This window comes from Alnus glutinosa, chromosome 1 (assembly GCF_958979055.1).
Source record: "Alnus glutinosa chromosome 1, dhAlnGlut1.1, whole genome shotgun sequence".
NCBI classification, from domain to species: Eukaryota; Viridiplantae; Streptophyta; class Magnoliopsida; order Fagales; family Betulaceae; genus Alnus; species Alnus glutinosa.
Window position 1 is genome coordinate 10,394,041 of NC_084886.1, and position 15,437 is coordinate 10,409,477.

The following is a 15,437-nucleotide window of genomic DNA, read 5'->3' on the forward strand; positions in this document are numbered from 1 at the left end:
AGTTATATACGGGTTACACACCCCTCCTCTCACATGAGATGAAACCTACATGTGATGAATCCCACCTCATGTGCGAGTGGATGTATAACCAATATGTAACTAATGTTTTTTTAGTATTATCCTATTTGAATATTCTTGTCTTAAATCTAGTTTGTTCGGAAACAAATCTGCTCTTTAACTATTTTTATACATAAATTAACAGAAAATGAAAGCTTTATAACTTTATAGCAAGTGGTTAAAAATTTAAAAAAAAAAAAAAAATGTTACTCAAAAAATAAAAAATAAAAAATGTCACTCAAAAAATATTTAAAGAACACGCAGATTATGGACTGGTCCTGAACCATGCAGATCGCAAGGTGGAAGTCTGTACTGTGTTGATTCTGGACTGATTTAGACTCCACTGAAGCAGGAGCACAATGAGTCAATGAGCTAGCTTAGGGTTTCGGCTCGCCGAGAATCAAGAAACTAATGTAGCTGGTTTGGCCTCATTAGAAATCTCTTACAGTTTAAGCTCTAATTCTCTGGACTTTTCAATGTTTGAGAGAGAGAGAAGACGATGGGAAGACTAAAAAAACTAAAAATAAAAATCAATAGTTGTGGTTATAGGATGACACAGCCCATTACAATGGGCGCCGGTCTAATTAAAGTATGGGTGGCTTGCAACGAGACTGCACAGACCTTAAAAGTGCAGCTCATGAAAAACCCCCCCACCACCAAAAAGAAATGGTGGACAAAATAAAATTCTTCAAGAGATAAATATTATACAACCAACATGGTACTCACCTTCTGGGGCTCAAGTATTATAACCTCTCAAATACAGGTAATGGTGAAACGCCACAAAATTTATCTTCACAAATCTTGGCAAAACAATTTTGACTTCTACAAATGAGCTAAAAAATGCATAACTATGTAGGGAGCAACTAAGCAGCAGCAGGTCTTTTTTTTGTAGAAATTGATAAAGCCGATTGAACTTTACTCTTCCACAAAAAGCACCTTAAAGAAAGATGTTTGCTCAAGGCTTATAAAGCCTACAACCCAGGCATACCTTGGCAATACGAGACTCTTAACAAACACAGAATTAATTCACTTCGAAACAAGCTAGAGACTGTAATTTTAATCAACCATGTTGCCTGTGCATTAAGGTTCAGAGGCGGCAGTATTCCCACCAAACACAAAAAAAAAAAGACAGGCATCTCAAGCCAATCAATGTAATTTCAAACCGCAATGATTCATAGGTGGATGACAGTTTTAAAGAAAAAATAGCAGATGGAACTGAACAAGACCACAAGAAGTTTCATTGTTGCAAATAAAGCCACTTTGACCAGCAGCGCGCAGTGAAGAGACTGCAATATATGCTTTTCACAATCATCGCATGCAACATAAAACTCAAGCCAGAATGCACAGCTCTATGACAACTTACCCTGCTCATACATGTAATAAGCAATAACCAAGACAAATTTGTATCAACCAGCCCAACTCCAAAGTTTAGATAATTTATCCAATTGAAAATTCAAGAAACCATAATTTAGAAGGAGCAGCAACTAGAAACTGAAACAAGCGCATTTGCAGCATAACCGCAACCTCTTAATAGCCCCCATCACCACCACCAAAACCTCTACCTCCACCATAACCACCACCACCACCACCACCACCACCACCATCATAGCCGCCACCACTGCCAATAGATCGAGGGCCAGCCGGACTGTCATTGGCATAACTCACACGAATGTTTTGCCCATTTAGCTCCTGAAAGTTTAAGCTGTGAGTCATAATTATAATGGCAAAAGTTAACATCTCATAATGACTTTATTTCGGACCTGGCCATCCATCGCAGACATTGCTGAGGTGGCAGGTTCATCGCTGGAGTAGTTAATAAACCCAAATCCCCTAGACCTACCAGTCTCTCTATCGATGATAACCCTTGCTGCACACCAAAATACAAGGATGCGGAAACCACTATTGACAATAGAACACAGCCTAATTTAACTTCAGGGTAGAGGGAAAATGTGAGCGGGAGAAGGAAAGAAGCAAAGATTCTTGCCTACTATTGCTGTATATCACACATAAAAAGATTCAACAAAACAAAAGTAAATGGAGCATGAAATCAGAATAACCAGCTCTTCGTTTTATTTTATGGAAGTCAGCACCAATCACTTATATCATGCAGCCTCGTAGAAACTCAATATTTTTCCATTAATAAGAAATGCAACACTCTCACTAGTTGGAAATAATAATTCTTTTTCTGACAGGCAATCAACAAGTTGATATTTTAGATATCATGCAGCATCTAAGTGCATATACATTATTACTACCAAAACCAAGCAATATATACAAGCCAAGGGCTTGAAAAACTATTAAATAATTGATGCATGTTGTGATCTAATAGAACCTAGCCTTAAGCGACTAATCATCGGTTGATTATATGAAAAAACTACCAACACAGAACGTAAAAAAACTCACCCTCAACCACCTCACCAAAGCCAGCAAATGCATCCTTAAGAGACTGATCATCAGTTGAGTATGAAAGACCTTAAAAACCACCGTTATAAGAATAAGTTTCAAAGACTTCATATCATAACTCTACTAAAATCTATAATCAAAATGCTGTAAGAACATTTAGTAATACCTCCAATAAAAAGCTTGCTTGATGACATGTAGCGAACATAATTAAGCATAGATGTGATGGATGCTTGTCCATTCTGAGAAACGCTATGCCTCAAAAGGCTCCCAACTTTGTTACAAAATGCCATATTAATTGACTGTTCTCAGGTACCACATACACAACAGCAGCAACAAAAATAGAATCACTTTAATAACTCATGATGGGGATATCAAACAAAGAAAAGCAAACTGAAAATAGATACACCAAATCATGCAAAATTCTAAACATAGCTTCCAATAGAGAAAAATTAATTGATAGACATGAACACAGGGTCGTTCATTTAAGAGTTAATAAATGACTTTCTAATTCTTCTCATCTCAATCCATCTCAAGTACTAAGTATGAAATTTCACAATTCAGTGACAAACACTGCCGCAAAGAGTGGAATGAGTTAATTGAGACACATTGACAAGAAATAGGGTCAATATGAAATCAGTAAAGATAGGCTGGTCAGAACGTATCAAAATGAGCGGGCAAGCCAATTAAAACAGGAACCTATCAAGCTATCCAAATTTCATTTTCCCATGCAGAAGACCCTGAATTTGGCAAAGAATCAATGAATCTTACCAACAAATTTTAAAAACCCAGAAAGGATCGGGCTTAACAAGCAGGATTTTAGGAGCTCCATACAGCACAAACAAGGTTAAAGAAACACAATCCCAAGAATTATTAGTTATTGTATCTTCTGGTTTATTGTGTAGCCTAAACAAGATTCCAGACACACTTAACTATTTGACTTGATCAATATAACGGCACTTCAACCTGTGAGTGAACCACAGAAAAGAAAACGAGAACAGATTGTTGGGTAGGTCACTTGATCCCAGCAGTAGTAGTTATTTCCATGATGGAGACATAATTAAATCTCAAACTTTAGTATGTTGACAACAGACATTACCAGCTAAGTTAGCTAAACACCTCCAAAGAGGAAAAATCGTATATTTAACAAACACAATGCATCATTTAGTTAAGACATGCTTTTAAAAATGTCCAAAACCATTATTTTCCTTGATTTTGTGAGCTGGAAACCAAATCTTAAAACTTCAACCTATTCGAATAGGGCAGTAATTTAAAAAGTTATTATTAAGTAAGCATCAGACGACTTATTACAAGTTAACACCATCCACGAGAAATCATGGAGACACCGTTTTGAGAGGGTCAACCTATCCGCGGTGGATTTTTCAATTTCCTCTTTGTAGGAAAGGCGCGCCCGCGCACACACACACACAAATATGAATACATGTATGCCATGCATGTATATATAAATACATGCATACACATAAAGAAAAATGAAATGTTTTTCCCTGTTGAGAGATATAAATCGCCCGAGAAGAAAATAAAAACTGCAACACATAGATTTCCCGTCTTTCATAAGCTAAACAAAGGGTAACAGCTTAAGGTTTCATTTCCATCATTTCTACTTGATTTCTTTCGGCATCCAAACAAAGCCTTATTTTCTTCCATTTCCCCCAAGGCTTCTTTGCAACCAAACAAAGAGTGAACAAAATCCCACAAATCCCAAGCCTTTCAAATTTTTTAACTTTTGGGCTGATCACGAGTCTTTCCTGGATTGGGTGGCTGAAGGGTGGGCTACGGAAGTTGAGGGGTACTCTATGTATCAGCTCTATGTCTGGCTCAAAGCTGTCAAGGCCATTTTAAAGCTCAAAAATCTTGAGGTTTTTGGGGGGTTACGGCAAAAGGTTGATAGAGCTAGGTGTGAGTTGGCATTGGCTCAATCGGGCTTCATTAACTCTCATGGGAGCAGGGATTGGTCTCTTAGAGAAAAGGATTGCCTTCATGCATACCTTTCTCTTGTAAATGCTGAGGAGAATTTTCTCAAACAGAAATCTCGGAATCAGTGGTTAAATTTGGGGGATGGTAACTCAGCCTACTTTCACAATCTTGTTAAAGTCATAAATGCTTCTAATCTTGTGAAAGTCCTTAAGGATGATCAAGGTTCTACTGTCTCGAAGCCTCATCTTATTAAGGAGCTTGCTGTTGGCTTTTATGAGAAACTCACTCATTGGTCATTCTTCTCATTTCTTTTTGGATTCAAAAGCTGACAGAGTCTCTCAACTTATCCAGAAGAGGTTTTCTACTTCTTGCATTGATGGCATGCAAGCTACTGTTTCTAGGGAGGAGGTGCGGAGGACTGTTTTTTCCATGAAGGCCAGTAAAGCCCTGGGCCTGGATGGCTTTTCTGCTGGTTTCTTTCAGAAGGCATGGCCTATTGTTGGTAGGGATGTTACTGATGCAATCCTAGAGTTTTTCTACTCAGGGAGGTAACTGAGAGAGGCTAATGCTACAATTATCACCTTAGTCCCTAAGAGGAAATAGCCTGCTGTGATGGGTGATTTTAGGCCTATCTCATGCTGTAACATTGTGTATAAGGTGATTACTAAGATCCTTGCCAATCAGGGATTAGTTAAAAGGTTTTACCTGAGCGAGAGAGAGAGAGAGAGAGAGAGAGATGACGCAGAAGAGCGGGAGCGGCAAGGGTTTAAGCAAAGAGAAAACCCGAGTGAGAGAGACGGCTAATAATATCTTGGGGTTTTAAAGCAGTGAAGGTGGGGGGTGGGGGTTGTTTGAAAGAAATCAAAATTTTAAATAAATAAATAAATAAAAAAAGGAAGTGAGAGAAAATTTTATTAGTTTTTTATTAAATTGTTGGGGACTCATTTTGAACTATTTTAACAAATTAAATTGACGCACCAAAATAGTTTTTGGCTATTTTGGTGAGCAAATTTGCTGAAAATACACAAAAATCATTCACAACAGCCTCACCAATTTAACCAAAAGATTTTGGTGAGTGAACAGTACTCACCAATTTTGATGAGTACTGTACACTCACCAAACCATTAAAAAAATAGGGGTAATTACCTTTTTCCCCCCATGAACTACCGGCCTATGTCATTTTGCCCCCACGAACTACCACTTCGACCAAAAGAGAGCATCAAACTACTATTTTTACACACTTTGGCCCCTTCCGTCAGGAATCCCGTTAACTTGGATGGAATATGCCATTTTTTACCGTTAATTTTGATTTAAAGACCAAAATGCTCTCTACAGTAATTAATAAAAAAATATTAAAATTAATATATTAAAAAAAAAAAAAAAAAAAAAAAAAAAAAAAAAAAAAAAACCTGAAGGAAAAGGGGTGGCTGCCGCCACCCCTAAGGTGGCGGGGTGGCCTGCGAGCCACCCCCAGAGGTGGCCAGAGCCACCTTTAGGGGTGGCTCGCGGGCTACTCACGGCCTCTGGGGAGGCTGCCGTCACCCCCTTTTCCTTCATTTTTTTTTTTTTTTTTTTTTTTAAGATGAGGATATTTAGGTCATTTTTTAAATTGAGTTAGGGCATTTAAGTCTTTGCATGAATTAGACTGACAAAAGGGGGCAAAGTGTGTAAAAATAGTAGTTTGATGCTCTCTTTTGGTCGAAGTAGTAGTTTGTGGGGGCAAAATTACACAGGCCGGTAGTTCATGGAGGGAAAAGGTAATTACCCCAAAAAAATATAAAAAAATTCATTTATCTCTTTTTTTTCTTTTTTTTTAGGGTTAAATAAGGTATTGGTACATGTGGTTTCATTTTTTTTTTTATTTTTTACCCTCTATGCTTCATTTTTTATCACAGCTGGTACTTGTGTCATGAAAAAAGACGGAAATGATACTTCCGTTCAAATTTCTATCCAAAAACTAACGGTTGTCCACGTCAGCGCCACGTAACACATATAAAAACTCAACACATGTCTAGATGCCACATCAGTGCTGACTTGGCTGCCACATTTTTTTTTAAGCCTTAAAAAAAAAAAAAAAAAAAAAAAAAAAAAAAAAAGAAAAAAAAAAAGAAAGAAAAGAAAGAAAGAAAGAAAGAAAGAAAGAAGAAGAAGAAGATTGGAAAAAATCATTAGAGGTGGCTTTTGGGCAAGATGGGGCTGGCCAGCCACCCCTATTTTGGCGGTGGAGGTGGCTGAGTGTGGTTTGGGGTGGCCGAACCACCCCCACCCATACCCTTAAAGGGTCAAACCCCCTAAATTTTGTTTTTTTTTTCTTTGGTTATTGGAGGTAGCCGAACCACTCTTGCAGTCCTTGAGGGTGGTTCGGCCACCTCCAAAGGCTAAACCCCTTAATTTTTATTTTTTTTTGCCATTGGGAGTGGCTTTCTTGCCCAAAGGGGTGGCTCCTAACGATTTGTTCAATCTTTTTTTTTTTTAAGCCTTAAAATAAATAAATATATATATATATGAGGCAGCCAAGTCAGTGTAGATGTGGAGACTTACGTGGCATCTAGACACGTGTCGTGTTTTTAAATGTGTTATGTGGCGCTGACTGGACAACCTTTAGTTTTTTGACGAAAATTTGAACGAATGTACTATTTCCGTCTTTTTATATAGCCCAGGTACCAACTGTGACAAAAAACGAAGCACAAGGGGGCAAAACTCTGCAATTAAGCATGCTTCTGCTAGAGTAGTACAAGGACGGGTAACCTCCTAGGAAGTCTGTTTTGGGGAGCCAAAAGCGGATAGTATTGTGTCATTGGGGGTGGGTCATTACAGGCCCACTGCTACTAACTCTCAAGCATGGGCTTGAGTTTTATCCCATAAGGCCAAATGCTCATTTAACTTTATTTAAGCCTTTTGTAATTAATTCTACGAGCCCAAAACTCTTTAATTGCTTAAGCCCTTGGGCCTTGTGGAATAAATTCAGAAACCCAATCTTCTCTAAGTAATGAGCCACTTAGGAATCAAATTCCTTTGGCCCATGTTTTATTAAATAAAACAATCGAAATAAATATATGTATAGTCGAGGCTCAAAATAAATAGTCAATTTATATCAGCTCAAAGAGAAACTTAAAGGAAAAAAATGCAATTAGTTTCAAATAGGTCTGTGACAATATCACACGACACAATTTTAATCACAATTGATTCCACTAAACAAATGTGACTGCACTCTAATATGTATTTTCAAATTAATGAATCAATCCACGTGACGTACGTATTTATTACATATTACTCATCTATAGAATCATTTCATAATCGAACTAAAGTCAATACATTATTATTTTGTTCACTACATATTTTCCTTGAAAACCTAAATTAATTACATGATATATTATTTTTATACCTTGTAAGATTTCATCTCACTTTGCACAAAACAAAGTTTCAGTAAATATCATTGAAACACTCAGCCCGAGCTTTAGGATAATCACTTCCATTAAATCTACATAAAGATGAATATTTCTTATTGATTTGTTCCATGACAAAGGATTTGGATTCCTTCTCGAAGAAAGCATTCCTACAATGCTACATGCAATCATCCAATGCACAGATATGTCAACCACTGATTTGATCTCATTCTTAAACATCGAAGATACCTACACTTTACATATGAGTTCACAATCTTCTAAAGATTTAGAGTAACTGTTATAAGTCATTGTGCACGTACATCATTCTTTATCCCAATATTGAAATATGATGACTCACGTAGTCCATTTGGTGCATGACACTACCTTGCTCTTACACCAAAATTTTGACCCCGAAGCCTTTCATTCTTCTCTTAATTAAGATAGATCGTTAAGGTTGACATATTATAATTTATATGGATTTTTCAGTTCCATTTACGACTATAAACAATTTTTTATAAATTATAAGGACCTATGACTATAATCTTTTATAAATTTCAACAATTATGTTCTTAAAGTTTGTCCTTCAAATCGGCCATTTTGTTAACCTACTATCTAAATAATTGATGGCACATTTGCAATGTGAACAATTTGTCACATTACACCTACTAACAAGATCACATTATGTACCGGGGGGTGGGGGCAAAACTAGGCCAAAGTAGGGTGGGGTGAAAGTGGTTGCCACTCGGCCCACTCCCTCCAGTGAAACCTTTGAGGTCAGTCAAACTATCCCTATTAAAGTGGGGAGAAGTGTCGAGCCATGCATTCTTAAGGATGTTTTTGGGGGTGATTTGACGATCCCCACTTGTTGGTACTTTTTGATAGAAGTGATTATATTTTAAAATCACTGATATAAAACCAAGAGAAATGTGCGACTACTACCATATTTAAAGAGATGGTCTAAACTAAAACCTAGTCTACCAAACTTATGTCAATTAAGAATTACTAAATTACTACTGCATCTCTAATTTATTGATATTTTTTACTGAAAAAAAAAAAAATTTTGATTTGGATTGGGAGAAACGGATGAAGAAGAGTTTAAATGGGTAAAAAGTTCCTCATGTTTGGATATTTAATGAGTGCCGTAAAAAAATTACAGCATATGTGATGTAGTCTTTTGGATAAAAACATATTTAGCCCATAGGTTTTGATCTGATTTATATTTAGGTGTTGTTTTATATTTATTTTGAAAATTTTGTTTGGTTAGTTTTTCAAGTTAAATTGTACTCGGGTTTTACCCGACCCTTTTTAATCCAACTAAAAAAACTAACTCAACTAAAAAATAAAAATAAATAAATAAAAACCCAATGTGCATCTAAGGGTGGTGGCCGGACCACCCCTAGGTGTCCAGGGGTGGATCAGCCACCTCAAAATTAATATGAAGCAAACCAAAAAGAGAAATGCTTATGTATACACTACAATCTCACCCCTTCCTACGTGGACTAAAGAAAAGCAAAAAAAAATGGCAAAAAAAATCGGGCCATCCCACTCTCTCTACAAAGAGAAATGATAGTTGTACAACTTTGTACAATTCTAACAACCTTTTTTTTATGATCAACCATTGGATCTATTTTTTTACATGTGGACTATAAATATCTAATGGTTAATATTAACAAATAATTGTTAAAGTTGTACAAAAATTGAACAAAAATTGTGTAAGAAACATTATTCATCTGCAAAAGTCTCTCTGCTACATCTCACAAAAGTAACTCAAAAAACAACTTGCTACAGTAACTCAAAAATCACTCTTTTCTCTCTCTCTCTCTCTCTCAACCACCTGCTACATCTCTACAATACTCAGTAAATATAGCTCTTGTCCGTCCGGACGGCCCATGTCCACCGTTCGGACGGCGCCCAGGTATATTTTGCCTGACGCTCATTTGAGCCCCCAGCCTATAAATAGAGGCCCCTGGGCATTGAGAACTGCAAGAATTCGGTGTGAATTCCATTAGAGCTCAGAGAAGTCATCAATCCCTCTGAAGCTGTTTTACAAATGTGTTGTGCTATAAACCGAAGTCTATCTTAGAGGTCAGCTCTAAGATAAAGGATTCCATTGAAGACCCCTTCAGGTAAAAGAACCTGGTTGGGAAGCGTTCGTGTTAGGTTACACGTCAGAGATCAAGGTATGACCACTGCATCGGTATATGTGAGTGTTACTATCTTGTATCTAGCTTTATCTTCTGAATAGTAGAATTCCTGAGTTTGGCTGCCTCGGAGTGGTTTTTCTCTTGATTGAGTTTCCACTTCGTCAACAAAATCTGCGTGTCATTTATTTTCCGCTGTGCTTTAATTTTTGTTGACACTTATGCACACACTTTATTTTTAGAAGTCAATTTCAATTTTCAAGACACATTGACAAGAAATAGGGTCAATATGAAATCAGTAAAGATAGGCTGGTCAGAACGTATCAAAATGAGCGGGCAAGCCAATTAAAACAGGAACCTATCAAGCTATCCAAATTTCATTTTCCCATGCAGAAGACCCTGAATTTGGCAAAGAATCAATGAATCTTACCAACAAATTTTAAAAACCCAGAAAGGATCGGGCTTAACAAGCAGGATTTTAGGAGCTCCATACAGCACAAACAAGGTTAAAGAAACACAATCCCAAGAAGTATTAGTTATTGTATATTCTGGTTTATTGTGTAGCCTAAACAAGATTACAGACACACTTAACTATTTGACTTGATCAATATAACAGCACTTCAACCTGTGAGTGAACCACAGAAAAGAAAACGAGAACAGATTGTTGGGTAGGTCACTTGATCCCAGCAGTAGTAGTTATTTCCATGGTGAAGACATAATTAAATCTCAAACTTTAGTATGTTGACAGCAGACATTACCAGCTAAGTTAGCTAAACACCTCCAAAGAGGAAAAATCGTATATTTAACAAACACAATGCATCATATAGTTAAGACAGGCTTTTAAAAATGTCCAAAACCATTATTTTCCTTGGTTTTGTGAGCTGGGAACAAATCTTAAAACTTCAACCTATTCGAATAGGGCAGTAATTTAAAAAGTTATTATTAAGTAAGCATCAGACGACTTATTACAAGTTAACACCATCCACGAGAAATCATGGAGACACCGTTTTGAGAGGGTCAACCTATCCGCGGTGGATTTTTCAATTTCCTCTTTGTAGGAAAGACACACACACACACAAATATTATTACATGTATGCCATGCATGTATATATAAATACATGCATACACATAAAGAAAAACGAAATGTTTTTCCCTGTTGAGAGATATAAATCGCCCGAGAAGAAAATAAAAACTGCAACACATAGATTTCCCATCTTTCATAAGCTAAACAAAGAAAAAACAAAGGGTAACAGCTTAAGGTTTCATTTCCATCATTTCTACTTGATTTCTTTCGGCATCCAAACAGAGCCTTATTTTCTTCCATTTCCCCCGAGGCTTCTTTGCAACCAAACAAAGAGTGAACAAAATCCCACAAATCCCAAGCCTTTCAAATTTTTTAACTTTTGGGCTGATCATGAGTCTTTCCTGGATTGGGTGGCTGAAAAATCTTGAGGTTTTTGGGGGGTGACGTCAAAAGGTTGATCGAGCTAGGTGTGAGTTGGCATTGGCTCAATCAGGCTTCATTAACTCTCATGGGAGCAGGGATTGGTCTCTTAGAGAAAAGGATTGCCTTCATGCATACCTTTCTCTTGTAAATGTTGAGGAGAATTTTCTCAAACAGAAATCCCGGAATCAGTGGTTAAATTTGGGGGATGGTAACTCAGCCTACTTTCACAATCTTGTTAAAGTCATAAATGCTTCAAATCTTGTGAAAGTCCTTAAGGATGATCAAGGTTCTACTGTCTCGGAGCCTCATCTTATTAAGGAGCTTACTGTTCGCTTTTATGAGAAACTCCTTGGTCATTCTTCTCATTTCTTTTCGGATTCAAAAGCTGACAGAGTCTTTCAACTTATCCAGAAGAGGTTTTCTACTTTTTGCATTGATGGCATGCAAGCTGCTGTTTCTAGGGAGGAGGTGCGGAGGACTGTTTTTTCCATGAAGGCCAGTAAAGCCCTGGGCCTGGATGGCTTTTCTGCTGGTTTCTTTCAGAAGGCATGGCCTATTGTTGGTAGGGATGTTACTGATGCAATCCTAGAGTTTTTCTACTCAGGGAGGTAACTGAGAGAGGCTAATGCTACAATTATCACCTTAGTCCCTAAGAGGAAATAGCCTGCTGTGATGGGTGATTTTAGGCCTATCTCATGCTGTAACATTGTGTATAAGGTGATTACTAAGATCCTTGCCAATCAGTTACGTCCAGGTCTGAATGATATAGTCAGCTGGAATCAAGGGGCGTTTATTCCTCAGAGGAGTATTGCAGAAAACATCCTCCTTGCCCAGGAGCTCGTGAGTGACTATCATAAAAGCAAAGGTAAGGCTAGGTGTGCTTTAAAAATTGATCTCATGAAGGCTTATGACTCTATTAGCTGGAGGTTTATTCTTCACTGTTTGTCTTGTTTTGGTGCCCCTATAAAGTATGTTACTTGGGTGAGAGCTTGCATTTCCAACCCCTCTTTTTTATTGCTCTTAATGGTTCTTTGGTAGGCAATATCCAAGGAAGGAAAGGGCTTAGACAAGGTGATTCGATCTCACCTTATTTGTTTGTGTTGGCCATGGAGGTGTTATCTAGGCTGTTGGCTGAGGCCTCTATGGATGTGGAGCGTTTTAGGTTTCATCCTAAATTCCAGAAGTTGAAGCTCACACACTTGTGCTTTGCTGATGATCTCTTGATCTTTTCTGCTGCTGAGCTTTAGTCCATTCGAACTATTCATAGTATTTTATGTGAGTTTGAAGAACTTTTTGGACTTAAAGCCAATCCTTCTAAAAGCTCATTCTTCTGTTCGGGTGTATCAAAAGATGATAAAGCTGCTTTATTAGAGGTGTTGCAAATGCCGGAGGGATCTCTTCCTGTCTGGTATTTAGGGGTTCCTCTCATTACTAAGCAGTTATCGGCTATTGATTGTGAGGTTTTAGTAGCCCGTATCTCGGGGAGGATTGACTCTTGGTTGGTGAGGCATCTTTCCTTTGCAGGTCGATTACAAATGATTTCTTCGGTGCTCTTTAGCCTTCAAGTGTATTGGACTAGAATCTTTATTCTGCCAAAGAAGATCATCCGGCTCCTTGAACAGAAGTTTAATAGATTTCTTTGGTGTGGAAAAGATTCTAAGGCCAAGGCTAAAGTGGCTTGGGATAACCTATGCTGTCCTAAAACTGAGGGGGTTCTTGGCATCAAGAGGCTTGAAGAATGGAATAGGGGTGCTATGTTGAAACATATTTTGAGTCTTTTTGCTCAATCCGGATCTCTTTGGGTTGCTTGGGTGCATTCTTATTGGCTTAAGGGGAGTAGCTTGTGGAATATAGCTATCCCCAAAGTGTGTTCTTGGAGCTAGAAAAAACTGCTCAATCTCCGTGAGTTGGCTAAGGAGTTCATCAGTTTCAAAGTGGGAGAGGGTCATTCCATCTTTCTTTGGCTTGATTGTTGGCATCCAGCTGGGAGATTGTTGGACACTTATGGCTACCGCATTGTGTATGACACTGGTAGTAATCTAGATGCTCGTGTTTCCTCAGTTCTTATTGATAGGCGTTGGGTTTGGCCTCCCACTCGGTCTGATCTCCTTGTGGAGACTCAGAACCGGTTGTTTGATGTTGCTATTGGGGAAAGAGACATTCCGGTATGGAAGACTTCTAAAGGGATCTACTCCTGCTATGAAACATGGAACCGTCTTAGGACTAAGTTTACGGAAGTTGCTTGGAGTCATGTGGTCTGGTTTCCCTTGGCAAGCCCTAGACATGCGTTTCTCTTATGGTTTGTTTTCAGGGGTGCTCTCGCTACCAAGGAGAGAATGTGTTGTTGGGGTTATGAGGGCAACACTTTATGCAGATTCTGTTATGGGGGGCAAGAGTCTATGGATCATCTTTTCTTCCATTGTAGCTTTTGTCAGCGTATTTGGAGAAATTTGATGGCCTTGTGCTTGGTTCAGCAGCCTTTTACCGAATGGGACGATGTTGTGAGTTGGTCGTGTTCCCTTAAAGGTCGTAGCTTGCAGGTTCTAGTTTGTAAGTTGTGATTGGCGGCTGTTATTTATCATTTGCGGAGGTTGAGGAATGACTTGTGTCATGGGAATACCCCAAGGACCGAAGAAACTCTTGTTGCCCAAATTCAATGGGAAGTGAGAAGTAGACTTTTGTTTCGACGGAAGGGTGGGAGATCGGCCATGGCTACTCGGCTGATGCAAATTTGGAGATTGTAGATGTTTTGTAGTTGTTTTGAGCTGTTGGTAGATTGCTGGCTGCTTTACTGTAAGGCTAGTTTAGCTTGTGTTGATTTTTTTTTGGTGAGATTCCAGTTTTAACTGGAGAGATTGTACGTACAGTGTTTGGTTTATAAAGTGTTAGTTCATACCAAAAAAAAAAAAAAAAAAAAATGCCACAAATAAAAGAATCAAACATACCAAACGAACAACTAAACCCACAAATGTAAATACGTATATGTCCATTTAGGAAGAGATTAAGGTTAGGGTTTAGTTAAAAGGTTTTACCTAAACGAGAGAGAGAGAGAGAGAGAGAGAGAGAGAGAGAGAGAGAGAGAGAGAGAGAGAGAGAGAGAGAGAGAGAGAGAGAGAGAGAGAGATGACACAGAAGAGCGGGAGCGGCAAGGGTTTAAGCAAAGAGAAAACCCGAGTGAGAGAGACGGCTAATAATATCTTGGGGTTTTAAAGCGGTGAAGTTTTTTTGGGGGGAGGGGGGGGTGTTGTTTGTTTGATGAAAGAAATAAAAATTAAAAAAAAAAAGAAAAAAAAAAAAAGAAAGAAGAAGAAGCGAGAGAAAATTTTATTAAATTGTTGGGGACTCATTTTGAACTATTTTAACAAATTAAATTGACTCACCAAAATAGTTTTTGGCTATTTTGGTGAGCCAATTTGCTGAAAATACACAAAAATCACTCCTAACAGCCTCACCAATTTAGCCAAAAGATTTTGGTGAGTGAACAGTACTCGCCAATTTTGATGAGTACTGTTCACTCACCAAACTATTAAAAAAATATAAAAAATTTCATTTCTCTCTCTCTCTCTCTCTCTCTTTTTTGGGGGGTTAAATAGGGTATTGGTACATGTGGTTTCATTTTTTTATTTTTTACCCCTATGCTTCATTTTTTATTACAGTTGGTACTTGTGTCATGAGAAAAGACGGAAATGATACTTCCGTCCAAATTTCTATCCAAAAACTAATGGTTGTCCACGTCAGCGCCACGTAACACATATAAAAACTCGACACATGTCCAGATGCACATCAATGCTGACTTGGCTACCACATTTTTTTTAAGGCTTTAAAAAAATTAAATAAAAAAAAATATAAAAAAAAGAAAGAAAGAAAGAAAGAAAGAAAGAAGAAGAAGAAGAAGAATGGAAAAAATCATTAGAGGTGGCTTTTGGGCAAGATGGGGTTGGCCAACCACCCCTATTTTGGCAATGGAGGTGGCTGAGTGTTGTTTGAGGTGGCCGAACCACCCCACCCATACCCTTAAAGGGCCAAACCCCTAAATTTTGTTTTTTTTTTTTTCTTTGGTTATTGGAGGTA

The 15,437-nt window shown here is 37.9% G+C and overlaps 1 protein-coding gene across 1 annotated transcript; it reads right to left on the reverse strand.

The window, feature by feature from the left end:
- Window positions 1-1,405: 1,405 nt before the first annotated feature.
- LOC133858604 (glycine-rich RNA-binding protein 2, mitochondrial-like) lies at window positions 1,406-2,754 on the reverse strand. The gene is made up of 4 exons (XM_062294083.1): window positions 2,627-2,754; window positions 2,461-2,529; window positions 1,818-1,924; window positions 1,406-1,746 (listed from the first exon to the last, which is right to left on the reverse strand). The coding sequence occupies exons 1-4, from the start codon at window positions 2,748-2,750 to the stop codon at window positions 1,585-1,587; spliced, it is 462 nt and encodes a 153-aa protein (XP_062150067.1). The 5' UTR covers window positions 2,751-2,754; the 3' UTR covers window positions 1,406-1,584.
- Between the last annotated feature and the right edge of the window lie 12,683 nt (window positions 2,755-15,437).